This window comes from Nyctibius grandis, chromosome 2 (assembly GCF_013368605.1).
Source record: "Nyctibius grandis isolate bNycGra1 chromosome 2, bNycGra1.pri, whole genome shotgun sequence".
NCBI lineage: Eukaryota > Metazoa > Chordata > Aves > Nyctibiiformes > Nyctibiidae > Nyctibius > Nyctibius grandis.
This window is the reverse complement of record NC_090659.1, coordinates 24165108-24193075: the sequence shown is the minus strand read 5'-3', so window position 1 is coordinate 24193075 and position 27968 is coordinate 24165108. Positions and strand designations below refer to the sequence as shown.

Genomic DNA, 27968 nt, shown 5'->3' with positions numbered 1-27968 from the left:
TGCTTAAACTGGAAATATTAAGACCGAGGCTTTTTTCAGTAGTGCTGCAGTTACAGTTAAAGCTGAGCTCCAAGAGGAAAGCAGCCTGTTCTGTCTAAAGTGTCCTGCACCTCTGCTTTTTGCTTCTGCAGGTGGGATTTTGAAAAAAAGCGCGAAGCTGTTTTTCCGCCGGCGACATCATCAGAAGGATCCAGGAATGAGTCAATCACACAACGATCTTGTCTACCTGCAGCAGCCACTGTCAGAGGAGGCGCGCAAGAAGGGAGGCACGCTTTCACGTATTCTGAGCAGAAAGCTCCTTTCCAAAAACAAAAGCAAGAACAAACTGAATGGTGCTTCGGCAGAACCATTGTAGGACCGAACGCTCTCTGATGGGACACTTGCACATCAGTTGACCATTTGTTTACAGAGCAGTACTAGAGAATACAAATACGGCTGATGACGTGCATAAAATGATGTTCACTAATACAGTGGTCCGGGAATAAACAGAAAGCTTGTCATCTTTGTTTATTTTTCCAGAACACTTTTTCTCTCTGATTATAAAGTTGCTCCTTCAAATACAAGTAGCGCTGCTTGTATCATGATGGCTTTTGGAGGACCATGGGGTTTACTGTAGAAGATGAAGGAGGATGGGGAATGGTGCAGGTGGGGAAGACCTGCGTGTAAGCACCTAGTTTACATTAACAGGGAGCTAAGAACTGAAACATCATACCTTCTGTATGACTGAACCGCTATAAAGAGAGAAGATACCACTGTGCTTCCTTACTGCAGCCTGGAATAGTAGCAACGCAAGTCTCAACTTCTTTTTCTAGTCAGGCTGAAAGGGAAACGAGAGACCCAGATCCAGTTTGTATTGGGATTTGGAAATGGGTAAGTTTTCAGAAGCAGAACTAAAATGCTGATTCAGATAGCCTACTGTAATAACTGTAGCCTGCTGTAATAACTGCTCAGTCCATGTAGGTGGAGAGATGCCTTTGATATTAGCCATAAATCAATAAATTATGCAAATCTTATACTAGCATATTGTTTAATGTTCTGTGCATAAGTTATGCCTAAAAAACCAGAACATTTCTTAAAGTCTACTTGAGTCTACTTGCAAACAAAACATTTACAAATTCTTATATGTAGCTGTTCTTCCCTGCGTGAGAAGCTGTGTTGCTAACGCAAAAACCTATCTTAGGGGCTCTAATTCCTTCTCCCAAGTACTTGTTAGACAAGTGTATTAACCGTCATATCAAATGCAAAGCTAGGAGCAATAAAGTGATGAATAGAGCGTATTTAACCCTATAATGCTTTTCATTAGACAGCTGGTTTTGCTTGCCAAACACTTACTGAGATCTTAGAAAACACAGTTGTGAAGAGAGCTTTTAAAAAAATAATAGTAACAATTCCCTTAGTTGTCTTTCAGTTTCTAGATCTACCAGCATTCTCCTGGGGTGAGTGATTGGTTGGGTGAGGTTTTTTGTACTTTTTTTCCTCATTTAATATTGCAGCTGGCTCCTTTAAATTAAAACGAAAAACTGATCAAGGTAAAGGCATAGTTCTTGTTTTGACTGTTAAGAAAAGTAAAATGTCTGTCAGTATTTCACAGGTACCATCTTTTGTGCATACCTGTACTTTTCCATCATCTACATTCCTACTGAGGACAAAGGACCAAGCCCGTTCTCTTTAGCCAAGAAAAACATCCATTCCATCTAAATTACTGACATGAATGGATGACAGATTTGTGCCTGCTTTGCCAACAGTGATTTCCTCCCACCGTTCCTCCCCTTAAGGCATCCAACACTTTGGCAGGTATTTGGGCTTTCAACTTAAACTGTTCTTCAAAAATGAAAGGTCACTGAAGAACAGAAACACATTTCAGAACTTCTGGTGGACTCTAGATTCCTTGGTAAAAACTTTTGCAAAGAATGTAAAAGTAGTGGGGATTTGGTTTCTTTTTTCCCAAGAAAATATTAGAAGAAAAGAACTGTCAAAGTCTTTTAACTGAGCCTACTGTTTAAAAATACTGTTTATGTATGACCTCCTAAAATCACTGTGGTAGTACAGCAGTCCAGACTATCGAATAGTTGTACATTTAAGCATGCTGCTTATTATGAAAACACTTGAAGACATTTTAATATTCTGTATTTTGTTTTTTTGTTACAAATGAGTCTTCTAGAGCTGTAACGTGCTTAGAAATCCCAGTTCAGTAATACAGGTTTGTCCAGCTTGAATGTGCTTGAATACTTCTCACTGAGTTCAAGAAATCAAAGTGAGACTGAGCTCTGTGGGTAGCACCCCCTTACACTAAAAGCAAAGAGCTGTGGAATTGGGCATGTAACACTACTTGAAGTCTACTTAAATTACTAAACTGGGATTTTAATGTACAGAAACTTTGTCATGCACTGTAGAGTGGGGTGGAAATAACACTGAATAACTTGCAGAATACAGAAGGAGGGTTTGTGTGTAGCCTACCCCAAAGAACAGACACACACTGAAGAAGTGGTTTTTTGGTTCCTCTTTCTTAAAGTCTCGGTGATTGCCTAAATTCGTGTCTTGATGGTGGGAACTGAGAACATTCTATGCTGCAAACTGTGTGAAGGTTTGGGGTTGCATATATTGAGAGAGAATTATTAAGATGAGGAAAGCAAGGCATTTGGGGTAAAAAGGGAATCTTGTTTTTTAATTGCCTTCACTCCTCAGGAAAATAAACATCGTTTGGTTTGATATTTGACCTCCATATCTGGCTGGTGTGCTCCTCACGTCTTCCCACTCCCCTACAAATAATTTATGTCCTGTTGTAAAAACAAGCTAAAGTACTAAACACAAAGTGACAATTGAGTTGCTCAGTCGTGACAACCCCAAAGGCCCATAATATTGAATCTCATTCCCACCTTCAGAGACGATGAGGTTGTCACTTAAGATCAGGAGATCTGAGTACACAAATTTTTTGTGTACTAGTATTTAGGTCAGTGTGAGTTGGGTCCTGACAACCAGCGGGAGCGATGCTACAGGTTTGGGTAGGGAGGACTGGATTTGTAAACTGGCATAACTGACACTGCGGCGTCTCCTGTCAGGTGCTGCATCATGTTTCTGGTGCAGTTGTGTGAAGGATGCCAGAAATTTTGCTCTTTTATGTTTTGCAATCTTCATAATTGTAATACTGCACATTTGAAGAGTAGAACAAATCTCTGCATGATATTACACTGAAAACTTCTTGTTTTCTATCTTCCAATTTAATTACTTCAGAACAATAGTTTGGAAACAATTGTGAAATCTTTCTTCCTTTTTGCTCCTTTTCTTACATCTTTGTGATGCTGGATGTTGTGTACAGCAAAGAAGGCATGGTATGTATTTTATGAGGACTAAGAAATGAAGGCTTGCTTTTTCTTTCTAAAGAATTTTTCTGCCCATAATTGAACCTTCTTAATCTTTGTGTTTGTGGTTTGTTTTGCTTTATGGGATTTTAGCTTTTCATTTGCCTTGATGGAGACAACCTGCATCCTTACCTAACCAAGATTTGCCTTGGCTTTAGTGTGGATTTTGACCAAGTAGGTAGTACAAGAATTAAATTTCTCATTGTAGATTAAAGCAATAAAACTACCTAATATCTCAAGTGTGAATACAAGCTAGGTAACTTTCTTAAAGTGACTGAGATCACTTTAAAAGTCACTTTAAAGACGAGGGAGTCATTTATCCCTAGGTCACTGGTATTTCATATCTGCCCCAGGAAGAAATGCCAGTCATTTCACTCCTAACTGTGTATGAAACTTGTGAATCTTAGATGGCAGAAAGGAGACGGAATGCCATAGTGGAAAGAAGTTCATGTTTATTTAAAAAGCAAAATACCTTTGGCAAGCTTATTCAACTTAATGGACAGGTCATAAACTGTGCAGGCATAAATACTGGGCTTTATTCTTATGCTTTCTGTTAGATTTTCTTTTTCCCCTGTTCTTTCTTAGGGAGAGATGTTGCGGCTCCAGGTCATACAGACCTATAGATCAGTGAAATTTTACAGCATTTCCTGGTACTGCATCTCCTCGCTGGTTCTAGGTGGTTTTCAAGTGAAAGCTTTCTGCTGTGTGTTTCTTGTAAAGTTTGGTGTTCTTGATATGCAAAGTATCATAGGAAAAAGCAAAGTCGACTACGTAAGATGCTACCAAGTGTGTATGGGGAAGCAAAATAAGAGTCTTGCTCTTGTTTTTACATTTTTTTCAGCTCTGGTAGCTCTAGGTGTTAGAAGGAGTAAGAGCTCTATACAAGGTGGGAGCCACGAGGCTTTTTCATTTTAGTTTACTGCCGTTTTTGAATTGTAGAGCTGAAGTTTGAGATAAGTGCTTACCCTGATACAGAATTAAGTACACTGTAGCTCCAGGCTAAGACATTCCTATTGTGAGTGGGAACAGCTGACCTCATGCTTTGACCTCCACAGGGCTTAAGTGGATTTATTTGTGTGTTTAAAGTCAGCATATGCTTCTGTACATTGCTAAGCCACAGCATTGGTGACAAACAACTCAAGATTAACTATATAACAAGGGTGATTAAGTTAAGGGTGAATAATATAATTTCACTCAGGATATCCAAACTGTTACTATGCAAGGTGCTGGCATGGTGTGAAAAGAGCTGGGAAGGATGGGTCTGAGGTCTTTCAATACTATAACTCTGTATTTCCCAATAATGTATTATGCTCTGATATCCCAGGTGGGGTAAAACATTTTTTTTCTAGCATTCAACTGTAATAGTCACTTCTTCTGTGGTGGGCTTTTTTTTCTTTTTTTCTGTGTGTACACAAAATTTAAGTTGGTGCAGTTAAGAAGTCTATGATGTACAGATTTATTATATCACTAAAAAGCCTGAGAAGAGGATTTTTTAAAGAAATAACTACTGCTGTACATACAATAAAAGCCAATTGTCTCTGTGTAGTGTGCTGTCCTACATTCCTAGTCAGTGAAGCGTTAACAGATGGATTTCTACTCTCCTTCACTAATTTGACCTGTTGCTTAACACAGTCCATTTACCTGTTTATTCAGGAGCAGAGTTCTCCGCCTACGCTGTGCTGACACTGTGGGTTGTTTCTGATAACCCCGGCCATATCAGGTAGCCCCTTCTTGTTCCCTGAGAAATCGCCTGAAACATGGACTCGGTAGGAATCTAATGGAAGAAGGAATTGTGGAACTCATTGTAGTTACTCATTATTTTTTCTCTCAGTTATGTTGTATTATCCTGAAACCATTTGTAATTTTGAGGGCAGAGGGGGGGAGTGTTAGGGCCTAGATCCTATATAGAAGACACCAGTACTAAAGTGAACACAGGCTGAATAAGGTTCTGTTGTGATCATTTTACTGAAAAAGTTATGTTCTAAATTAATGCTGCCACAAAGCCCTACAAGACTGAGGGGAAAAAAAAACAAAAAAAACCACCAAAATTAGCGTCATTCACATGAAAATGCCCTTGATAGAGTTTTTATTTCCCTTCCCAAAGTGAGTTCTGCTCCTTCTTTTGCAAGGACATTGTGTGTTACCTTACTGGGAGTTACTGCCCACATTTCCTTGCCTGTTTATTTCATATTCTTGAAGTGCTTAGCTGAAATTTCCTAGTAGTCTCCCAACAAACCTTCTTACTTTTCCTTCCTGCTCTAATCTTGGCTGAAGTTTTTTCATTTGTGTGATGTCATTTGTGTACGCTAGCAAAAGTGACAAGACCTGTCGGAGCAAGAGCGGGAACAGATGTAGCACTAAGTCTGGCACCATACTCTTTCCTCTAGTTCATCATTCTTAAACAATGAAAGGAAGGCATCTTCATTTTTTTCTCTCTTTACCCCAGTGAGCCTGGTGTAAGATTCAAGTTCACAGTCTGATGTTAATTCTGCAGAAAGATAGGAATACGGAACAAAAAAAAATACAGAAATCATTTTGGAGCTGCAGAATCCAGACTTGCGCGCATTGTAAGTCCAGACTGTTCAGCCAGGAAACATACAGATAACTATTCTGAATTAATTAATACTTACTCTGACAAAGTGAATGCACTGCAAGTAGGATAACCACCCTTGCGCACTGGGTGCTGGAGAAACCTAGGCCAGGGCCCAAAGACAGCACTGTGAATGTGAATATGCACTGAGATGTACAGGAAAAATAAGTAAAAGCAGACTATACGAAACTAAAGGCCAGTTGCCTTGGGTCTTTGAAACAACAAATGACCGGTACATACAGTTAGATCCTTAAAAAATTTCTCTTACTACTCCTGTGCGGGCTGAAAAGTTCTGGTGAGTCATTTTTAAAGAATAAACTGTTCCCCCTCGTGAGTTAACATTGTTTCACCAAGAAGCAACATTTTCAAAATTCAGATGCTACATTGTTTCAGTTTACCCAAGTTTTTAAAAAGAGGAGGGTGGGTTAGTCTTTACACCTTCCTCTTGAAACTGGGTACTTGTGCAGAAGGGGATGTGGGATGGGTGAGAACTGAGAAAGGGCCTGGCCTTAGCCAACTGTTAAAGACATATCCATGAGAAGAGCACATCCTCTGGAGAGGACAGAGCTGCAGCCTGCTTTCCGTCATCTTCGAATCTTCAGTGGTGCTCTTACTGGGAAGACTGGCTGGTCACACCACAGCAGCAGGGAGCACTACATACAGCTTTGAGGGGACTCCATTGTAGGTGACGCTTCTTACCAGAGGTAAAAGTCGGGGCATCTTGCTTGAACACATAAAGCATAGGTACTTCTTGGCCCTGGCCTCTGCCTCTGAAGGGGTGTTCTTGGCTGCACAGCACATGTTTCAGCTGGAAGAAGGGCGAGCACTGCAGTAACCCAAACTGGAGGTTTAAAACCCCTTGAGCTGAGGAGGGCACCAAGTCCATGTCCTTTGTTTCCCGGGCACTGGGTCTCAGCAGTAGCCCATTGTATAAAAAAAATAGGCATCGCTGGTTGTTCCTGAATGGCGCGCGTGGCCGTGCTCTTTGCTATCAAGCAAAGCAGGGCTGGGCCCTGATAACATCCTGGTAACGCCAGACTGACGAGACTTTGGAGCGCTGAACTTGTTAGCCTCAACGAGGCTGGGGTACGGAGGAGACGGGCACTCAGGTACTTGTTCAGGGATTAACCGGGGAAGCATCCTAGGGCCTAGGGCCTGCTGTGTGCCTGATGCCGGCGTTTCTACGCACCCTCACCGCCGCCTGACAGCCCGCCCGGGGGACTCCCGCCGGGCGTCGGACGCTGTCCAGCAGGAGCAGGGAAAAACCCGGGTTGTGCAACCCGTGTGCTAAGCCAAGTTCGATGGCAGCCACCCTCCGCCTCCAGGGCAGGGCCGAAGCGCCGCGCCGGCCGTGCGGGGGGGCGGCACAGGGGAGCCGGCCGGGAGGGGGTGGCTGCCCCTCGCACAGGTGCTGTCCCCGCCCGAGAACGGGCCCCGCGGGGGGGACCCCTCCGCCACGCCGTGCTGCAGGTCCGCCCGCCGCCGGGCAGACCGCTGCCCTGACAGGGGCGAGCCGGGGCGATGAGGGCGCCGGGCGAGGGGCACCGCCGCCGCCGCCGCCCGCCCTCTCCCCACCCGCAGCCGGGCCCCGGGCCGCGCGGCCCTTCCCCGCCGCCGGCGGACTACACTTCCCGCCGTGCTTTGCGGCCGGCCGCGCCGGCTTCCGGTGGTGCGTGGTTTCCGGAGCGGATCGGAACCCGGAGTCCGGATCCGATCCGGGTCTGGCCCTTCCCCAGGCAGGTAACGCCGGTTCCCCGCGATCCCGCCCGCCGCGCCCCTCCCCCCCCCCCCCCCCGCCGATGCGCGGGACCCTCCGCGCGGGACCCCCGCCCCGCCGCCCCACGCCCGCCCCGCGCGGCCCGGCCCGCCGCGCCTCCTCCCGCCGCCCCGCCGCTCCTGAGGGTGCGTGGGGCCGAGGCGGGGGCGGCGGCGGCGGCTACGGACCCGGCCCCGCTGCCTCCTCCTCCGCCGCCGCCTCCTCCTCCATGCCGCCTGTTCTTTGTTACAGCGGCCGCGCCGCGGCGCGCGGAGGGAGGGCAGTAGGGAGCGGGGGGGGGGCGAGGCGGATCCGAGGCAAAACCCGGCGGAGCCGCTCCCGGATCCCGGGCCGGGCCCCGCCGCCCGCCGGGCTCCTCGCGGCTGCGGTGCCGTCCCGCCGCTCAGCGACAGCCGTGCCCGCGGCGGGCGCGGGGCCGCGCCGAGGCCTCACCCCTATCCCATCCCCCCCCCCCCCCCCCCCCACACACACACACCCCGCGGCGCCGGGAGGCTCCGGCCCCGCCACCGGGCTGCGCCTCGCCGCGCTGCCGGGCGCCGGCCCCGCCGGGGCGGTGTGTCAGGCCCCCGCGGGGCGCGGGTGGTGGCGGCGGCTCGGGGGCGATCCGCTGGGGCTGTGTAACGGCGGGGCGGGGGGGGCTGTCCCCACAGGCGGGGCTCGGCCTGTGAAGCCGTCGGACAGGGGAGGGCGCGGGCCCTGTGAGGGAGGCGGCCCCGTTGGGGCCGGTGCCGCCGGCAGCGGCGTTTCCCCGCCGGTAGCCGGGGCGAGGCGCTGCGATCGCGCCGGCAGTTGCGGAGCCGCTGGCTGCGGGAGCGAGGAGCGGCTCGGGGCGGGGAGGGCGGGGGGCAGGCGCTGCTTCCAGGTGTGAGGGCGGGATCCAGGTAGAAAGGGGTGGGGGGAGAAGGCAGGTCTGGTACCCCCGTATGGGAACCGGCCCTTACCGGCGACAGGGCAGAGGGCTGGCCCGCTGGCTGGCGGCTCTGCCCTTCCCCTGGCCCGGCTCCCTGGGTGCGTGCCTTCTGGAAGAAGGTGCTGGCGTGTGTTGATTGCAAGGCGAAAGGAGGAAAGCCCCGGTCTGCGGTGCCTTATACACACAGTTCTTCTGCAGTACGCTCGTTTTCCGCTGATGTTCATTAAACACGCTTTGCAGATACTTCATTCACCCTGGGCAGGGCGAACGTGATCATAGAAGCGTTGGAAAGGGCAGGTGGCCCACTTATTAATCTGTGCCCCCTCTAACTGGTACTGAAATTGTTCCCCTTCTCAACAGTAACTGATAGAACAGTCATAATGACTTAGAAATACAAGGCCTCACTGTATGTGGCCTTGCCAGATATTCTGCCAGATAGTTTCCGATTACTTTGAGCAGTAGTGTGAACAAATTAGACTTACATCATGAAGAAAATAAAGGGTATTTTCAAGTGCATTCTGCTTGTACACGTGTATTTCCAGTAGCCATCCGCTTATGTGTTCAAGTTACTTATTCACACTAGTAGAAGCGCATTGTAGAATTTTAATGGAAAACTGAAGAAAGAAGAAAGGGAAACTTTAATTTTACTTTGTTGGTCATTAAATTCAAATACAGGTTGATTTGGTTTATTTTTTAAATTCTTACCTATTTTTTAAATCCATTTGCAAGATTCGGGAGGCTGAAATGGAGATAGACTGGTGGAGCCAGGCTCTGCCCTCCCTGCAACAAAAATGGGAGCACCTGCCGGAGAGCTCCCAGGATCGAGGGACCCCTGTACTCTGCCCCTCTCAGGTGGAAAACAATAACCTAGAGGAGAAGAGTGAGTGAAGACAAGTCTATGGCCGTGGCAAAAGGCGAGTGCCCTCCTTGCCTACCTTGCCTCCACAGGTGCCTCTGAGCAATAGATATGAAGCCCTAGTGGAATACAGCCGGTCCAATGGGGATGTGGTGGAGAGGCAACCTATATCAGAGGACCCACCACAGTCAGAAAAACCTGACAGGCGTATAGCTACCTCCTCCACAAGGAAGAAGAGAAGAGTTTTAGTGGTTGGAGACTCCTTTCTAAAGGGATCTGAGGGCCCAATATGCAGAGCTGACCCCCATCACAGGGAGGTCTGCAGCCTGCCTGGAGCCCGAATCAGGGATATCACCAGGAAACTCCCCAACCTGGTGAAGGCCACAGACTACTACCCCCTGCTGATCTTCCAGACAGGTGGGGAAGAAGCTGCATCCCGTAGTCTGAGGGGGATGAAGAAAGACTACAAGGCCCTAGGACGGTTGGTGAAAGAGTCTGGGGCACAAGTTGTTTTCTCCTCCCTCCTTCCATTTTCAGGTGATGACGTGGGATGGAATAGTAGGATTCTCTCTATTAACGCCTGGCTACGAGACTGGTGCTACAGGCAGGGCTTTGGGTTCTTTGATAATGGCTGGTTTTATAAGACACCGGGCGTGACGGTAATACATGGGAAGGGTTTATGTCGTAGGGGCAAAAGGGTTCTGGGACAGGAATTAGCAGGGCTCATTCGGAGAGCTTTAAACTAGATTCGAAGGGGGATGGGGTGGTAGCTGGGCTTGCACCACTGGGGCAATGCTCTAGTGTTGAGGTAGACCAGGAGGCCCCCCATCCCCCTGGGGTGAAATCAGGGGGTGAATCTGGGATGAAATCGGTGTGCCCAGCTCGCTCCCTGAAATGCCTGTACACCAATGCACGCAGCATGGGGAATAAGCAGGAGGAGTTAGAAATCCGTGTTCGGTCGGGGGGCTATGATCTAGTGCCAATTACAGAGACTTGGTGGGACGCCTCGCATGACTGGAATGTGGTCATGGATGGCTATGTCCTGTTCAGGAAAGACAGGCCGCTAAGGAGAGGTGGTGGAGTTGCTCTTTATGTGAGTGAGCAGCTAGAATGTATTGAGTTCTGTCCAGGGGCGGATCAGGAGCGAGTTGAGAGTTTGTGGGTGCGAATTAAGGGGCAGGCTGGCAGGGGTGATACTGTTGTGGGTGTCTATTACAGGCCACCGGATCAGGATGAGGAGGGTGATGAGGCCTTCTACAGGCAGCTGAGAGCAGTCTCGCAATTACAGGGCCTGGTTGTCATGGGGGATTTCAACTACCCTGATATTTGCTGGGAGGCCTACTCAGCCAGCCATCCTCAGTCCAGGAGGTTCCTCCAGTGCACTGATGATAACTTTCTGATGCAAATGGTGGATGAGCCAACTAGGAGAGGAGCGCTGCTGGATCTGATCCTCACTAACAAGGAGGGTCTGGTTGAAGAGGTGAAGGTTGAGGGCAGCCTTGGTTGTAGCGACCATGAGATGGTAGAGTTCAGGATCTCATGTGGCAGGAACAGAATAGCTAGCAGAATCACAACCCTGAACTTCAGGAGGGCCAACTTTGGCCTTTTCAAGCAATTGCTAGGGGAAATCCCATGGGACAGGGTACTAGAAGGTAAGGGGGCCCAAGATAGTTGGTTAGCGTTCAAGGACTGCTTCTTCCGAGCTCAAGATCAGAGCATCCCAACAGGTAGGAAGTCAAGGAAGGGTACCAGGAGACCTGCATGGTTGAACAGGGAACTGCTGGGCAAACTCAAGTGGAAGAAGAAGGTGTACAGATTGTGGAAGGAGGGGCTGGCCACTTGGGAAGAATATAAGTCTGTTGTCAGAGGATGTAGGGAGGCAACTAGGAAAGCTAAGGCCTCCTTGGAATTAAACCTTGCAAGAGAGGTCAAGGACAACAGAAAGGGCTTCTTCAAATACATTGCAGGTAAAGCCAACACTAGAGGCAATGTAGGCCCACTGATGAATGAGGTGGGGGTCCTGGAGACAGAGGATAAAAAGAAGGCGGAGTTACTGAATGCCTTCTTTGCCTCTGTCTATACTGCTGGAGGCTGTCCTGAGGAGCCCCGGACCCCTGAGGCCTCAGAAGAAGTCAGGATAGAGGAGGAATCTGTCTTGGTAGATGAGGGCTGGGTCAGGGACCAATTAAGCAACCTGGACGTCCATAAATCCATGGGCCCTGATGGGATGCACCCGCGGGTGCTGAGGGAGCTGGCGGAAGTCATTGCTAGGCCACTCTCCATCATCTTTGCTAAGTCGTGGGCAACGGGAGAGGTGCCTGAGGACTGGAGGAAAGCGAATGTCACTCCAGTCTTCAAAAAGGGCAGGAAGGAGGACCCGGGTAACTATAGACCGGTCAGCCTCACCTCCATCCCCGGAAAGGTGATGGAGCAACTTGTTCTTGGTGCTGTCTCTAGGCACATCAAGGATAGGGGGATCATTAGGGGCAGTCAACATGGCTTCACCAACGGGAAGTCATGCTCAACCAACTTGATAGCCTTTTATGAGGATGTTACCCGGTGGATAGATGATGGTAAAGCTGTGGATGTGGTCTATCTCGATTTCAGTAAAGCGTTTGACACGGTCTCCCACAGCATCCTCGCAGCTAAACTGAGGAAGTGTGGTCTGGATGATCGGGTAGTGAGGTGGATTGTGAACTGGCTGAAGGAAAGAAGCCAGAGAGTAGTGGTCAGTGGGACAGAGTCCAGTTGGAGGCCTGTGTCTAGCGGAGTTCCGCAAGGGTCGGTTCTGGGACCAGTTCTATTCAATATATTCATTAATGACTTGGATGAGGGATTAGAGTGCGCTGTCAGCAAGTTCGCTGATGACACAAAACTGGGAGGAGTGGCTGAGATGCCGGAAGGCTGCGCAGCCATTCAGAGAGACCTGGACAGGCTGGAGAGTTGGGCGGGGAGAAATCTAATGAAATATAACAAGGGCAAGTGTAGAGTCCTGCATCTGGGCAAGAACAACCCCATGTACCAGTACAAGTTGGGGACAGAGCTGTTGGAGACCAGCGTAGGGGAAAGGGACCTGGGGGTCCTAGTGGACAACAGGATGACCATGAGCCAGCAGTGTGCCCTTGTGGCCAAGAAGGCCAATGGCATCCTGGGGTGTATTAGAAGGGGTGTGGTCAGCAGGTCGAGAGAGGTTCTCCTCCCCCTCTACTCTGCCCTGGTGAGGCCGCATCTGGAGTATTGTGTCCAGTTCTGGGCCCCTCAGTTCAAGAAGGACAGGGAACTGCTAGAGAGAGTCCAGCGCAGAGCCACGAAGATGATTAAGGGAGTGGAACATCTCCCTTATGAGGAGAGGCTGAGGGAGCTGGGTCTCTTTAGCTTAGAGAAGAGGAGACTGAGGGGTGACCTCATTAATGTTTATAAATATGTAAAGGGCAAGTGTCAAGAGGATGGAGCCAGGCTCTTCTCAGTGACATCCCTTGACAGGACAAGGGGCAATGGGTGCAAGCTGGAGCACAGGAGGTTCCACTTAAATTTGAGGAAAAACTTCTTTACTGTAAGGGTGACTGAACACTGGAACAGGCTGCCCAGAGAGGTTGTGGAGTCTCCTTCTCTAGAGACATTCAAAACCCGCCTGGACGCGTTCCTGTGTGATATGGTCTAGGCAATCCTGCCCTGGCAGGGGGATTGGACTAGATGATCTTTCGAGGTCCCTTCCAATCCCTAACATTCTGTGTTTCTGTGTTTCTGTGATTCTGTGATTCTGTGATCAGAATTACTCAATTTACTACAGGAGCCTGATTTCTTTCTTCAGCAGTTTACTAGGGGAAAGTATGGTTTTGCACCAGGTCTTACATTTTTTAATAGCTTATGGCTTGAATGGTTCCCTGACACTAACGCTACATGTCATGTTCCGCAAGCAGATACCTGTGACTTTGCAGCCCCACAGTGTCTTCATTTGGGTTCCCTCGAGTTTCAGAGTGCTCAGAGGCTGGTGTTGCAGCTGGAGTTTGTGTGCTTAGCTTCATGCTCTACTCTCAGGTACAAAATTGCTCAAGTTAATTACACAAGCAGAAAATTCTAGTTTTCTGCTCTTTTACTGTGGTCAGAATTAGACCTTGTACCTGTGGTCTAATTTCTTCTGTGTAGCTTTTCACCTGATTATTCACTGCTTAATGATTGCTCTCTGTTTTATATAAAAATATCTGGAATTCCCAGAAGCTTTGATTATCTCTGCAAGAGAAGAACATAATTATGTGCAGTAGGATGAGTGACTTAATGGAATATTTTTCTGATGCAAATGCTTGAGAAGGAAAAAAATCAGACATGGCCTAGAGCAACAGCAGATGAGGGTAAAAACTCTGAAGTCTTTTGTTCAGTGCCATCATGTGAGCTAGCGTGGCACTTCGTGACTCAGTTTACCAGCTGGAGCGGGTGGCATAATGTCATTTATTTCAAAAAACTCTTGGGAAATACAGTTGACATTTGTGAGGAGTTTTACAGTCTATGGGTGAGAAGTGTTTGCAAAGCAGAATTGTTAAACCCACTTTGGTGCAGTTCTTTCTTTCCTACGATTTCTGTAAAGCAGGAGGCGGGGAAAAAAGACCACGCAGGAATTTGTGACAAGGTGCAAATACTAATGCAAGGTACTCCACTTTTTGGCACCTGCGTGGTGAGGTATGAGTTTATTTGATCCATAATACCTGTTCCTGTTTCAGAGAGTAGCAGGTCATTGTGCTGAGCATAGGAAACATGGATGACGAATCAGAAATTTTGTAATGTGGAAAGTGAAAGTACTTGCTACAAAAAGCAGTTTTTCCAGTTTCTCCCCGTCACCTTGAACACACGTTTATGCTACTATGATTTCTCAGCCCCTTTGTTGCTATTCTCATCTGACGGCCCCTAGAACAAGACTGACGCTGCTTCTGTAACGCTACGTGTCATCAGTCTGCTGTTTGTGAAGAGTGCAACACAGGAAGGTCCTAGAAAGAAAATGCGTTTGACGAGCAGGTCACACAGCAGTATTGCTGGTCCTGCTGCACTGTGTCCTCTGCATATCTGAACCATTGACCAAGAAGAGTATTTGTTAATTCAGCCATATTTAGGATTAAAGTCTTGTCAGGACAGAAACTCTCTAAAAATAACTGGACGCACCCCTCTTGAAATAGCACAGAGCATCCACAAAACATCTTGGTTAAAAAGCAAAAGAAACAGTTTTTGACATCAACCTACAAATTGCTTTCTGTGGCTTGTTTTGCACCGTTATACTCTGGGTTTCCCTAAATACCTGTTGCATTGTTTACAGTGCTTTTAGGGAAACAGCATTTGGGAAATTCCCTGAATTGCTGCTTGTGCTCAGCATTGGTCTTTTGTATAAACGTTCAAGTGTGTTTTTATTATATGAGTTTAGTCCCCAAAAGCTGTAGCCAAGGAAGGCCTGGCTCGTGCCACAGATGGGCAGTGCTGGCCCCTCACTGGTGAAGCAGGTGTCGGGAGGGATAATGCTGGTGACATTTGGTGGATTTGGGGAGGGCAGTGCATGGGACAGGCTGTGGGGGAATGCCAGGGTGCCCTGACTCAGTGACCAAAATCCTTTTTAGGCTGTTGCCCAGATAACTGAGCAGCAGGATCCCTCCTGCTACAACCAGGAGCCGCAGCGACCAGGTGTCCCTTTGTATGCCTATCAGTTGACGAGCTGACTTTCCACCCAGCGCATCTCCATGTGGCGACGGACTGTCCTTTGCTAATTGTGCGTAGCCTACGGATTGGTGGAGGAACTTGTTTGCTGCTTCTGGTGAAGGTTTGAGGTGGAGCAGAACATGGGTGCAGTTCACAGAATCACAGAATGTTAGGGATTGCAAGGGACCTCAAAAGATCATCTAGTCCAATCCCCCTGCCGGAGCAGGATTACCTAGACCATATCACACAGGAACGCGTCCAGGCGGGTTTTGAATGTCTCCAGAGAAGGAGACTCCACAACCTCTCTGGGCAGCCTGTTCCAGTGTTCAGTCACCCTCACTGTAAAGAAGTTTTTCCTCATATTTATGTGGAACCTCCTGTGTTCCAGCTTGCACCCATTGCCCCTTGTCCTGTCAAGGGATGTCACTGAGAAGAGCCTGGCTCCATCCTCTTGACACTTGCCCTTTACATATTTATAAACATTAATGAGGTCACCCCTCAGTCTCCTCTTCTCTAAGCTAAAGAGACCCAGCTCCCTCAGCCTCTCCTCATAAGGGAGATGTTCCACTCCCTTAATCATCTTCGTGGCTCTGCGCTGGACTCTCTCTAGCAGTTCCCTGTCCTTGTTGGCAGCTGCATATCAGACATGGCGCCCTGGCATGCCCAGGTGCTGTCGTGGCATTAGCAGCAGACTTGGCGCAAGCATGGAGTCCTTCCTGAAACAGTGAAAGGGGTTGTGTGGGACAGGGACTTCACTCATGCTGAGAAGTCAGTAGAGCTGGTACCTGTACAGAAGCAGCTGCTGCGCTGGGCTCCAGCCTGAGGTGCATTTTCACAGCCGAGACAGACAGATCATATGAAGCATCAGTGTTCAAGAGTACACTCGTAACGAGGACTCCTGCTCCTATGCTGATCCTGAGTAACAGCTGCACTTCTGCATATCTTTGACTTGGCTTTTGTTGTTGTAGTGGCAAATGCTTTATCTTTTTTCAAAAAGGGCTCTGCTAGCTTGGTGTGTCTTTGGTCATGTTTCCTCTCCTGTCCTACTCCCTCTAACAGGTTCAGTCTCTTACTCCTTCCTGTTCTTCACCAATGTGCTTGCTGTTTCTGCAGCCTCATTCTCTCTTAGACTTGGATCATGATCTTCGTGTTGCTTTGCCTCTCACTGAGGCATTGGGAAAATTGCTTATTTGAAGAGGAAGGCCTTTTTATGGTTAGAAGAGGGAAAACTAACTTCTAGGTCCTACTTGTGTCGTGATCTTAGCCATACATAACCACAGACTACTTGCCAACCATAATTTAGATTGTATAGACATCATTGAGGAGCAATAGATAGTGTTTATGCAAGTTTTGAATACATACTGCCAAAACTGATTTATAAAAGTGAATATGATTATCCTTATTTTACTGATGAAAGCAAATTGGCGAGTTACTGTTTCATGGAAGGTCAGTGACAGAGATGGGATTTGTTTTCCCAGGTTTTCTGATGGTTGTTACCACAGTATACCTTTGCCTTTGGAACAAATCTGTGATCCTATCTGCAGTTTTTAGGTTCTTAAGATTATTGTGTTTATTAAATAAGTAATCCGCCCTTCAGAGTTAATTTTTAAGCTATTGTTCAATAAAATGTTGCACTGAACCAGATGGACCTTGTTTCTGCAGTGGTTGTTGCTGGTCTGGATTAGTCCTCTAGCTCTACTTGTTCTGAGGCTCCAAAGGATCCTATAGCAGGGGGTGCAGAGACACACAGGAGTGGCTGGAGGTTGGCAGGAGGAGGGATGGGGAACTGCATGAGACAGCATTGCCTCAGGAAGAAATACCTGTCTACAGACATTTACACTTCTTGGTAGTGATTTAAGCAACACATGTGATGATACAGCAGTCACTGGGGCATTTTTAGCAACTTTAATGTCTTTAACTTTCCATTGATACTCCTGCAGGGACAGTAATGTGTTTGGGTATCCTCTGGGTCAGTCAGCATCATTACTCCATGAAGGGATGTTTCAATAATATGGAAAGTAAAAGACATTCAGAACTAACTTCCTCTTTTGTATTTTGGCAGGTTTAAAAAATGGCTGAAGATGGCAGTGATGAGATTGTATTTATTTGTAAGTATTGGAAAGGAAAATGATCTGCTTCACATCATGTGACTTCTCTACCCAGAATGTTTGAAATTAAAGACTAAAAATGCTAAGTTTTTATTTAGAAAAGTATTTATATAAAGGAAGCTCAAACAGCTTATGGAGGAGTAGAGAGAAGGCTGCTCATTTTAACCGTACACATTCTCCTGGTTTCGTTGGCAAACACACAAAGGGACCTCTGAATGTGAGTTAGCAGAACAGCTTTTTCATGGTTGAAGTAAGTGAGACTGAAGGCCTAACACTAGTCTAAGCCCTTCATTTGTATAGCCAGCTTTAGCAGCCAGGGGTGTCTGCACAGAACTCTGACCTCTAGCTTGAGCTGATGATCTGCACCTTCAGGAGGATGCAGGCTTGTTGTTCTTTCTGGACAAACCCAGTTGGAGATGCACCAGCTGCCCTGACAAGTCTCACTCATGGCATTCACTGCGTTTTCTTGTGCCCCTGCAGTTATGCCTGCACTTCATGCAGCTCGGCTTCGTGATAGGCCTTCTCCGTAACCCTGTGTGCCAGACTGGGCTCCGTGACCTGGGGTCTGGACTCGTGGGGCCATGGCGCATGAAGAGAGGCTGCAGTGGTGGTGTGCCCAGGGAGTGTGGTGGGCAGTGTCCCATGCTTGATGAAGCTTGGCTAGTAGGCTTTTTTCCCAGTGGCATACTAGCCCGGCAGCCTCTCCATTGTCACCAGCCTGGCCATGCAGGATCTAGGGTTACAGTGGAAAAAAGCTAAGAGACATAGAGTCCACTTACCTACTTGTGTGAGCAGAGAGGGCCCAGATATTGTGGATATGATCTGGGAAGAGCAGAATGGAGCATATGTCTTTAGTGGTACGGATCCACAGTCTTTTACCCCTGATGGCTCCACAGCTGCACATTAAACTTATGGCAACTGTATTGGAAAGAAAGTTGCACTTTTCCCTCCACCACAGATTTACCAGGGTTCCTTCAAAAATAGCGTTGACTCAACAGGCGTTTTTATTGAGTTGCAGATACCAGTAGTGAAGTTAGTTACCTTACCTTCCCCTTCATAAAAAGACTCTGGTGGATAGCAACAAGGATGGGGATGTGATACCATTCTCTAACTGCACAGACAGAAGGTGTCACACAACATGATTTCTCCCCTTCCAGTGGAGGCTGTGGTCATTGAATTTCTTGAGCTTGCTTGTGCTCTCTGTAAGTTTTTCCCATGTGATATGGGGACTGCTTATGTTCTGAAAAAATGAGTTGTAATAAATGATATTGTGCAATCCCATAGTTAACATCATTGAATACATATTTCATAGACTTTTATAAAAGAGTTTTGGAATATTTTTTATAGAAGTCTGTGAATATACTCCCCCCAGGTTATTTTACCATTTATCCCCATGCTTAGTTTCATATTTCTTCCGTGGCCATAATCTTTTGAAAGTGTCGCATATGGTAAGTGTAACAGCCTTGGGGAATGTCTGCTGTAAGGCATTCCTTAGATTTTGAGAAAGATGCTACACAATGTCAGTATCATATTCCCCCTGCTTTGATCATTCATCCTTAAAGGAGTGAGAGAAATGCATAGCTTATTCCTGCATGTAGGTTCGGACAGTGCTCTCTGCACCTTGAACCTGTGCAGTGGCTGTCTTTGCAGAAGTGAGGGGTGCCTAGGTGCAGTCAAAAGATACGGGGAATGACTAAAAGTGCTTCGTTTCCTTTGGCAGCAAAGTCAGCTTAAGAAGCCATTGCTCCGACTATTCCTTCCTGTCCCCATTGGTTATGACAGCCCTTTGTGAATGATGATCCAGTTCTTTCCAGTGGTCTGGTTTACACATTCCTCTGTGGCTCCTCTGCCCTCTCTGGTTTTGGAAACTTACATTTAGCCCAGATTGTTCCAGTAATATTAAGCGCAGTGTGAGCTACAGGCACACCTAAGGGAGGTGGTGGTATGGTAAACAGCACAGGACAGGGGAGGCCATTTGGCTGTAGGCTTAGTTTTGATGCTGGTGCTACATAGATAGCACTTGCCTGCTGATCCTTTCCTCTGATACAGCTGTCTGGTGCTGTACAGCAAACTGGACTGGGAAATTCATTCAGGTGTAAAATAAACTGATGGGAAAAGGTGGTTGTTTCTTTCCTTGGTTCACCAGAAGGCAGCACAAACAGCTGTACAGGAAGCAGCGGCCAGGCTTGGGGGTTGCACGAGCTGGTACTGGCGTTTGTCAAATGTATGTGGGTTTTCACTGCTAAGCTGTTTTTGTTGCCAGAAGAAAAACCAATGTGGAGGCGTGTTATTATAGTTTGGGATCTCTTTTCCATGTCTCAGAAGAAATCCTTTTGTTAGATCACTGGGACAAGTACTGGGAGGGAGAGGTTTCCAGTTAGGAGTAGCTTTAGCAGAGGGGACATACCCTGGAATGACACGGCTTTTGCCTTGTTCTCTTCCCAAACAAGGTGTAACCACCCTCTACTTTGCATCCTTATGGGGTTACCTGGCTTGCCCTTGTGAGCGTGGAGCTCAGATGGAAATTGCCTATAGGAATATAACCCCTGTGCGATGATGTCTTCTTAAGCTGTGTCAGCAGCTGACCAGGCAGGGCAGTTTGACAGCTATTTTTTGCAGTGAAGCAATGTATATGCGTTTGAAATCCTGTTAAGTCGGCTTATTTTAGAAACCCTCAAATTATCCTGGTCTGAAAATTGTTTCTTAGGAACCATTCAGTTCTGGGTAATTTACAGCCACTTAAACTAGAAGTTAATTTAGGTAAGATGACAGTGAATTAAGAAGTGGCCAAAGTATATTGCGCAGCCAGCTGACTCGTTTGGAAAGGCACCAGGAGGTATCTTGGAGGTATCTCTCCCTGCACCGTGGGTGAGGATTGTGAGCAGGCCAGGCGTGGCTCCAGGCAGAGCTGGGCCCCCATGGCACACTCGTGGCCCGCTGAGGCCCGTGACTGTTCTGCTCCTGGTTCTGGGCATATGCCTTCTGTCGCTAAAAAGACCACACTACCCAAGCTGTTTCTAAAAGCCTGGGTTCTTGTGAAGGTAGTAATGTGGTTCTCTTTAGCTGCTAGATGTTATGGCACTTTATCTGAAGAATAATGCCATCTTTAAACAGAATATTTACTGTGCATGTAAGGCAGTTATTTTCCTTTGAGAGAGAATTTAAACAATTGTCTTCTGATAGTACTGATCACTGCGTGTGTTATCTTACCTACACAGGTGCCAGCTATCAACTTGGTGTTCAATTATACATGTTCTTTTAAGCAATATAAATAAACATCTGCCATGTACGTATGTATTTTGCATGGTGCTAGCTAGATTTGGCTCTTGAAAGAAGGAGGCAGCTGTCTTACAAAAGTGTTTTCCATCAACCTTTCTGTATGCTGTCTGCTTCCTTGCAGGGTGCGAGGACTGTGGGCAGTACCACGACTCAGAGTGTCCTGAACTGGGCCCAGTGGTGACAGTCAAAGACTCCTTTGTATTGAGCAGGGCAAGGTAAGGAACATTTGTGTATGTATGTTCTCACTGACCCAACACCCATGTTAGTTCTTTGAAGCATATTTGCTGTTTAATGGGTGTCACGCTAACAGCTGAAAAGTGAAGTCCCGGTCTATGGAAAGCACGTGGCCTTGATTAAATAGAAAAATTGATGCACACACTTAAGTGCTCTACTGAATTGAAGCCAAAAAAATAACTTGCTGCTCATCAGGACTTGGCTTCTTTGCTGAGGTTTCTGGCAAAAAGTCAGATAGTGCCAGATGGGCTGATGACTTCTGTCTTGGTCAAGTACCTGCAACTTTTTCCCCTCCTCAGATGTACTGTATTATTTTCAGAAAAATGTGTTAGGATTTCTTATTCGTATGAACGGTTGTGTCCTCCTGCTTGGCATAACCTCTGTAGTTCCTCCACTGAGAAGCAAAACAAGGTGTTATTATTGTGAGTCTTTACAAATGATATGGGGTAATGCTTCTGTCAGAAAATCTGTGACAGCACAGCAGAAACATTTGTGTTGCCAAAAGAAACAAATAGACTAAATCTACGTAGGAGAAAACAACACTGAGTAGTGATTTTTACAGAGAAAGGCAATCAGGTATTGTCAGCAAAATTCATATGAAGGTGTAAATTGTAAGGCTAAGGAAAAGAAACATCTATTGTGAAGATGCAGTACAAATCCAAAAAAGGAAGAAAGTTCAAGTGGCTTCATGTATTATATAATGTGCTTTGGGCTTCCATATTTCTTCTTGGGAAGTCACGGATAGAAAATGTGGGCAGCAAGTCTGACACATGCCGGCTATGTAGGCCATACTGTGTATTCCCAGGATCATTTTGTAACAAATATTGAATGTGCTGGGTGTGCCACGGGGGTGCCATGACCCTTCTCTACCTGGGCAGGATGCTCCTGGTGTCCCACAGTGCACGTTGGCTGCACGTGTGCATGAGCCATAGCCGTTTTTCTGGGCCTTGCCAGGAAAGGAAGCTCCCTGCAGCTCCTGCCAGGCACCACCTTACTGTGTCTGGAAACCTGCCACGGACGAACTCCTGCAGCAAGTGTTAGTGGGGAATACTGTCTTAACAGCCCTGACGCTAGAGGTGCTTTGATCTTGAGAGTAACTTCAAAATGCCCATAGGAGTAATAGAAACTGGTGATGGAGGTGCTTTTCTTATATACGGAAACGGGGCAGTGCAGTAAGTCTCTAGCCCATACTAAGCAGATTCAATGACAAGTTAAACTATTATTTGTTACCTTTTGTCTTTTTTTTTTTCTTTTTTGGCCTTGCAATTTAACGCTCTTGTTTATTTGTACCGTGGAGAATTACCATAGTGTCCAGATGTTCCAACTGTGAATGTTTGTAAATATGGTGCATGCACTGGTTGTCAGCCTTTTTTGACATGCAGATGCTTAAGTGTTCCCTAGTGGAAGTGTTGGCTGCTGGATAGTGGATTTGAAAGCAGAGTTTAAAAATGGCCATGTTACAGAAAAATGTATTTATTTTCCTGGAGAGTTTACAGCTGAAAACAGGTAAGATAAGAAAGGGAAAGAAATAATTGCAGCCTTTATTTTACATCTGGGGAACAGTAGCTGAGAGAGTGAGTTGTCTGAGGTTGAGGGCAGGTTTAACCACAAAACTGGATATGAATCTTTTAAAAACCAGTCTAGTTGCTTAATCACATGATCGTCGTTTCCTCTGTCCTACTGAAAAGATAAAATGGATGCTTTATGGTTGGAAAAGAAGTGTTAAGAAACGTTTCCTGAACTTCACTGTCTCTAACATTGCATATTCTGTTATTAAAACTGAAAGCATTTTTTCAATTCATTTGCTTATCACTAAGATTGCAATCTTTTTGTATTTCTCTTCATCTAGACAGGAAAATGGATTTGCCAGTGTCAGTTTCTACAGAGTAGTCAGTAGCCTGTCTGATTATTTTTAGCTTTTCATCTGTTAGCACAGAGCTGAAAAAACAGGGTTGTGTTTGGTGTCTGTAAAACCAATATGGTTGTTCCAGTCATTTTGGAAGATTCTCTGTGTATTATATGTAGTAACAATATTTACTACATATAGTTCTTCTCAGAAGCTTGTTTGGTAAATGAGAGAGGCGGGGAGCACAGAAGCACTTGGGATTAGTGTTTGTAATAAGGAGGCTAGAAGACAGAAAGGGAACCTACAGGGCTTTCATCTTAAGGGCTATGATCTGCATAAGTATGTAAGGTTTCAAAATCTGAGGAGGAATATAGCTAATTTTTTAAAATAAGCATGATCAAAACCAAAGTTCTGTAGAGTCATAGGATAATTCATTTGGAAGAGGTCTCAAGATATTCCAGTTAGAACTAATATCCAGGCTGAACTGTTAATTTTTAATTTTTATGCATATTGCCTCTTCTGCTCTTACCATGCACCCCTGCAAAGAGCCTGACTCCTTCGTCTCAATGACACCCCCATAGGTGTGCATGGGTGGCTGTTTGGGCCTCCACAGCCATCTCTTCCCCAGGCTGATCAAGCCCCTGCGTCCACAGCCTCTCCTCACAGGGTAGCTGCTCTAGCCCCTGAACATCCTCGTGGTCCTCCCCTGAGCTTGCTCCAGTTTGTCGATGTCTTTCTCATATCGGGGGCCCAAAACAGGAGGCAATAGGTAGATGAGATCTAGGAAGTGCAGAGCAGAGGGGGACAATCACTTGCCTCAATCTGTTGGCTGCTCCTGTTCATACCATTCAGGATGTGTTTGGCCCTCTTTGCTGCTGGGACATGCTATGGCCTGATGTCCATCTTGCTGCCTACCACCACCCCTAGGGTCTTTCCTCCAGCCAGTAACATCACCAGGACTTCTTCCTTCACAGGTGCAGGACTTTGCATTTGTCCTTGGAATTTCATATGGTTCCTGTTGTTGTATCTCTCCAGGCTATCCAGGTCCCTCTGGATGGCAGCCCTGTCCTCAGATGTATTGACTGTGCCCCTTAGTTAGCATGATCTGCAAACTGGATGAGAGTGCACTCCATTGCCCCTTCTAGATTGTTGATAACGGTGTTAAACAGGACAGGTACCAGCATAGACCTCTGCTGCACCCCAGTTGTTACTGGCCTCCAGGTAAAGTAAGAACCATTGACCATGACTCTCTAAGCCTGACCACCCAACAAGTTATTTACTCTAGTAGTTGTGTACCCATGCAGACTATAACGTCCCAACTTGGATAAAAGAATGTTGTCAGAGATAGTGTTGAAAGCCTTGCTAAAGTCAAGGGAAATGACATCCACTGCTCTTCCATCATCCACAAACCTGGTCACTTTATCCTGGAAGGCAAATTGTTTGTCAGGCATGAGTTGCCCTTAATCAATCCGTGATGATTGTTTCTAGTCACCTTCACCTCGCGCCCATAAGTGCCTCCCAAAAGGTCTTGTTCCATGATTTTCCCAGGGACTGAAGTGAGGCCAGCCAACCTGTAGTTTCTTGGATCATCCTTTTGGCTTTTTGAAGATGGCTGCAACATTTGTCTTTCTCCAGTCATCAGACACCTCCCCTGCTGTCCGTGATCTTTCCAAGATGATAGAGAGTAGTCTCACTATGGTATTGGACTGCTCTGTCAGCACCCTCAGGTGCAGCCTGTCAGGTCCCTGGACTTACATGTGTTCAGCTCTCTCAAGTAATCACTGGCTCAGCCCTCTTCCAGTGCTGGTAGTTGTTCTCCTCTGTTTATTTATAATCCTCATAGAAATCAGAAAAAAAGTTTTCTGTCACTGGAGACTGGAGAAATAGATGCTGACTTCTTTCTTCCATGGATTCCTGCAGTTTTGTCCCATGTGTAATTGTTTTTTTCTCAATTCTCTCTTCAATTCTTAGATCATCTCTGCCTTCTAATTTGGAGATAAGACAATTGGAAGATGGGTCTGAAGGAGTATTTGCTCTGACTCAGCTAGTGAAACGTACCCAGTTTGGCCCATTTGAATCAAAGAGAGTTGCCAAGCTGGAAAAAGAATCTGTTTTTCCCCTGAAGGTAAGACATGGCACATGAAAAGCAATAAGAGAGTCAGTTTTACCCGTGATGGTTTTATGCTGTCTACCACTATGGGAAAAAAATGTGTGTAGGGGGGTTACTTGGGACATCTTTTAGTCATGCCTTATAACGGACTATCTAAACAGGCATTCTCTGGGCAAGATACAGAAGAACCAAACTAAAGGCTCGTTCTGCATGTTTGCAGTGAACATCCTTATAGGAGATAGGGCTAGGATGCAGTCAGCAAAACTGCTTGTCTTTCACCTTCTGCACGTGATGATACAAGAGGGACAATGACTATGGCAGTTCATTTCAGTTGTTATAATGAGTCTCTTCAATTTGATTGTATTTGCTTAATGAGCGACATACACATGAGGTTTATGGAACATGCATTTGTTTTATTCTTCTCTTGACAATTTTTGGTAGGAAAAATGCTACAGTAAAAATTGAATTCAGTCTTACATTTTCAGCAATACCTAACTCAGGAGTAAAGATTTAGAAATGTGCCTTGGGCTGATGGGTGTTTCACAGCATGCTGTTTGGATTCCCTTCCGTTCTCCTGTATTCAGTCATTCAGATTTTGTGAGAAACTGGTGGCTATAGCAAGAATTCTTAGGATGGAAGTTCAGTTTGTTCCCATCCTGCCCCTGGTAGTCTGTCTCAGATTTACTCATCTGAAGATGTGACTGATACATGAAACATGCTTCGTGCGAGTGTTGAGGCTTGCTTTGTATCTGATGTACGAAATGGAAGCCATTGCAAAAGCAGAAAATAAAAAGTCTTCTTAACGTGGTATTATTTGTTAGGGTTTTATTATATGCATACTTTGCTTGGCAGGTGTTCCAAAAGGATGGGCCCCTGGTATATTTTGACTCCTCAAATGAAGATGATTGCAACTGGATGATGATGGTGCGACCAGCCACCAAATATGAGCATCAAAACTTAACTGCCTTCCAGCATGACAATGATATTTACTTCACCACCTCCCGGGACATCCCACCAGGAACTGAGCTGCGAGTGTGGTATGCAGCTTTTTACGCCAAAAAAATGGAAAAGCCAGTGCTGAAGCAGGTCACTAGTATTGCCAATGGTATGTGTGGGGGCCTTTTTTCCTTCCTAAGGGCCCAGTCCTGATAGGGACTGATAGTCCCTTACTGTTGTAGTTTACAGTGCTGGTTATCAAATAGGCTCTAACCCTGAATTTGTTAGCCTTTAGAGTCAGGCTAACCTGCACACATGGTTGCCCTACAAGAAGAAAGCATAGATTCTTCACCATGATATATCTGAGTTTTTGAAAATGGATGGCCTAGTTGATCCAGCCTCTTCAGAGTGAACAAACTGGATAAATAGTTCTTAACTAAAGAACTGGTGGCTGCATCAGAAACATTTCTGGGTAGAAGAGCAAAGGAACCCAAGTGTCAGCATTAGTCTAAACTTATATGCAGATTTGCTAAGGAAGCCTTTCTTTTTCAGTTGTAATCAAAATGTTTTGGTTTTGCTCAGAACTGTTACACAGTTCTAAAAAACTTTTATCTTATGCAGCCTTACATGGGACCCACTAGAATAAGATAAGCTCAACAGTGAACTGCCATTCCACATAGTTGCTTGTGCATTGGCAAAGAAAGACAACAGATTTTTTAGAATCTGGATTAGAATTGCCAGAAATCTTTTGTTCATCTGCCCCTTTCTTTTCTTCTACTTTTGCATTTCTGCAGCTAAAAGGCATGATCCTTTAGCATTGCAAGGGCATTTTCTTACTGATCATGAATTGGGAGTACTCCCCAAATGCTATTACTTCTATGCGGAGTATAATTTGGGGTGACAAATGGCTTGGGGAGAGGCCATTGCCATCAGCATGCTGTATGGCTGATCTTGATGGTAAGCACAGTCCTAAGTGCTACAGCTGAATCAATGCAGTTAACAGGTTTCTGAATTCTAAGATGTTTCCATTTGGTATTAACTGAGAGGTTTCATCTTTTCCTCTTTAGTTTAACCTGTTCATGTGTTTTTGTGTACATATGGGTATTTAAAAATTTTGTTTAGGTATGTCCTGCTTTCTCTGTTCAGCACTTTCACTATACGCTCAAGAATAAGAAAGGCACATTGTATGAGATTCAGGCATAAGAATGTCCTAGTTAGGATTTTACATGAGAATGTTTTTTGAAGGTCTGCTATAGGGCAAAACTTTCTGACTATGGTTACTGCCCTCAGCACAGAGCAAGAGAATCAAAGGGTCTGGAAAGTAAAGAAAAGGAACTATTTTTCCTCTTCACAGATGTGTGCTTGGTAGTGATGGACTCTGATAAAGAGGGGAATAAAATCTCTTCAAAACATTCGTCTGCTGTCTTTCCCCATAAGAAAACGAAGAAATCCAGCATACCAGCAGCTGATCCAGCAGGTATGCAAAATTACGGTATTTTTAAGGGAGACACGGGACAGATATAGATCTAAAGAGCTGTTAGGTGTACCAATTCTATGCAGATATTATGATTATGTAACTTTCAGCAAATATTAATTTAGAATTTGAAAGTCTGGATTTTTCTTTTTATTTTCATAGGTACGGTGCTTAAAATATGTATGCAGGCTAAAAAGTGACAGAGGGGCCGATAAACCTTTAGGCAGATGATTTTCATGAAAACCACAACTGCTTCTGAGTTTGGAGGTGGTTAGTGTTAGGGTGGGAGCCATTCCAAAGAAAATCTTTAGCCTTTCTGTGCAAAGTGTAATAGTTCAAATGATCAGTTTCTAGAAGAAAACATGAGACTGTGAGTGAATGTAAGAACAGTGCTGTCTGGAAATGATGAGAACACTGGCCATCCCCAAATTACAATAATACCAGAAGCCTATTAGAATTCAGTCTGTACTTCATTAATGGAATTCAAATTTAGATAAACTTAAAAGCAATACAGATACTCCTGGGAAAGAACATATGTCTCAGGAAATAACTAGTGGTGTCATAGGAACTCAGTCCCCAAGGTTCATTATGAAGCAATGCCCCCACACCCTGTAATCTCTGATAAGTGAAACAATGACATTAAGAACCTGATTAACACAAATTGCCATGTCTAAAACTAAATTCGGAGTACGTAGTGTGGAGGTCAGGATCGAAGACAACCATTCTGAGTCTGTTCTTTGAAAAGGTTACTTTGCTAAATTTTGCCTACTAAAGGAGCCAGGAGGAGGAGAGTTGTTGCAGTTGTGTACCAAG

General features: G+C 45.9%; 2 protein-coding genes across 8 annotated transcripts in view; both read left to right on the top strand.

Annotated features, from left to right (window-relative positions):
* C2CD2 (C2 calcium dependent domain containing 2) overlaps window positions 1–4900 on the top strand; it is a 44851-nt gene extending 39951 nt beyond the window's left edge. For 2 of the 3 annotated variants that reach the window (XM_068395240.1, XM_068395239.1), the window contains exon 14: window positions 132–4900. In XM_068395240.1, coding sequence (XP_068251341.1) covers window positions 132–355 — 224 coding nt within the window. In that variant the 3' untranslated portion in view covers window positions 356–4900. The remainder of the gene's footprint in view (window positions 1–131) is intronic. The other variant, XM_068395241.1, reaches the window with a different exon arrangement.
* Window positions 4901–7624: 2724 nt separating this feature from the next.
* The window catches only part of PRDM15 (PR/SET domain 15), a 47331-nt gene continuing 26987 nt past the window's right edge, over window positions 7625–27968 (top strand). For all 5 annotated transcript variants that reach the window (XM_068425357.1, XM_068425355.1, XM_068425356.1 and 2 more), the window contains exons 1-6: window positions 7625–7689; window positions 17231–17276; window positions 20677–20770; window positions 24607–24760; window positions 25598–25850; window positions 27036–27158. In XM_068425357.1, coding sequence (XP_068281458.1) covers window positions 17240–17276; window positions 20677–20770; window positions 24607–24760; window positions 25598–25850; window positions 27036–27158 — 661 coding nt within the window. In that variant the 5' untranslated portion in view covers window positions 7625–7689; window positions 17231–17239. The remainder of the gene's footprint in view (window positions 7690–17230; window positions 17277–20676; window positions 20771–24606; window positions 24761–25597; window positions 25851–27035; window positions 27159–27968) is intronic.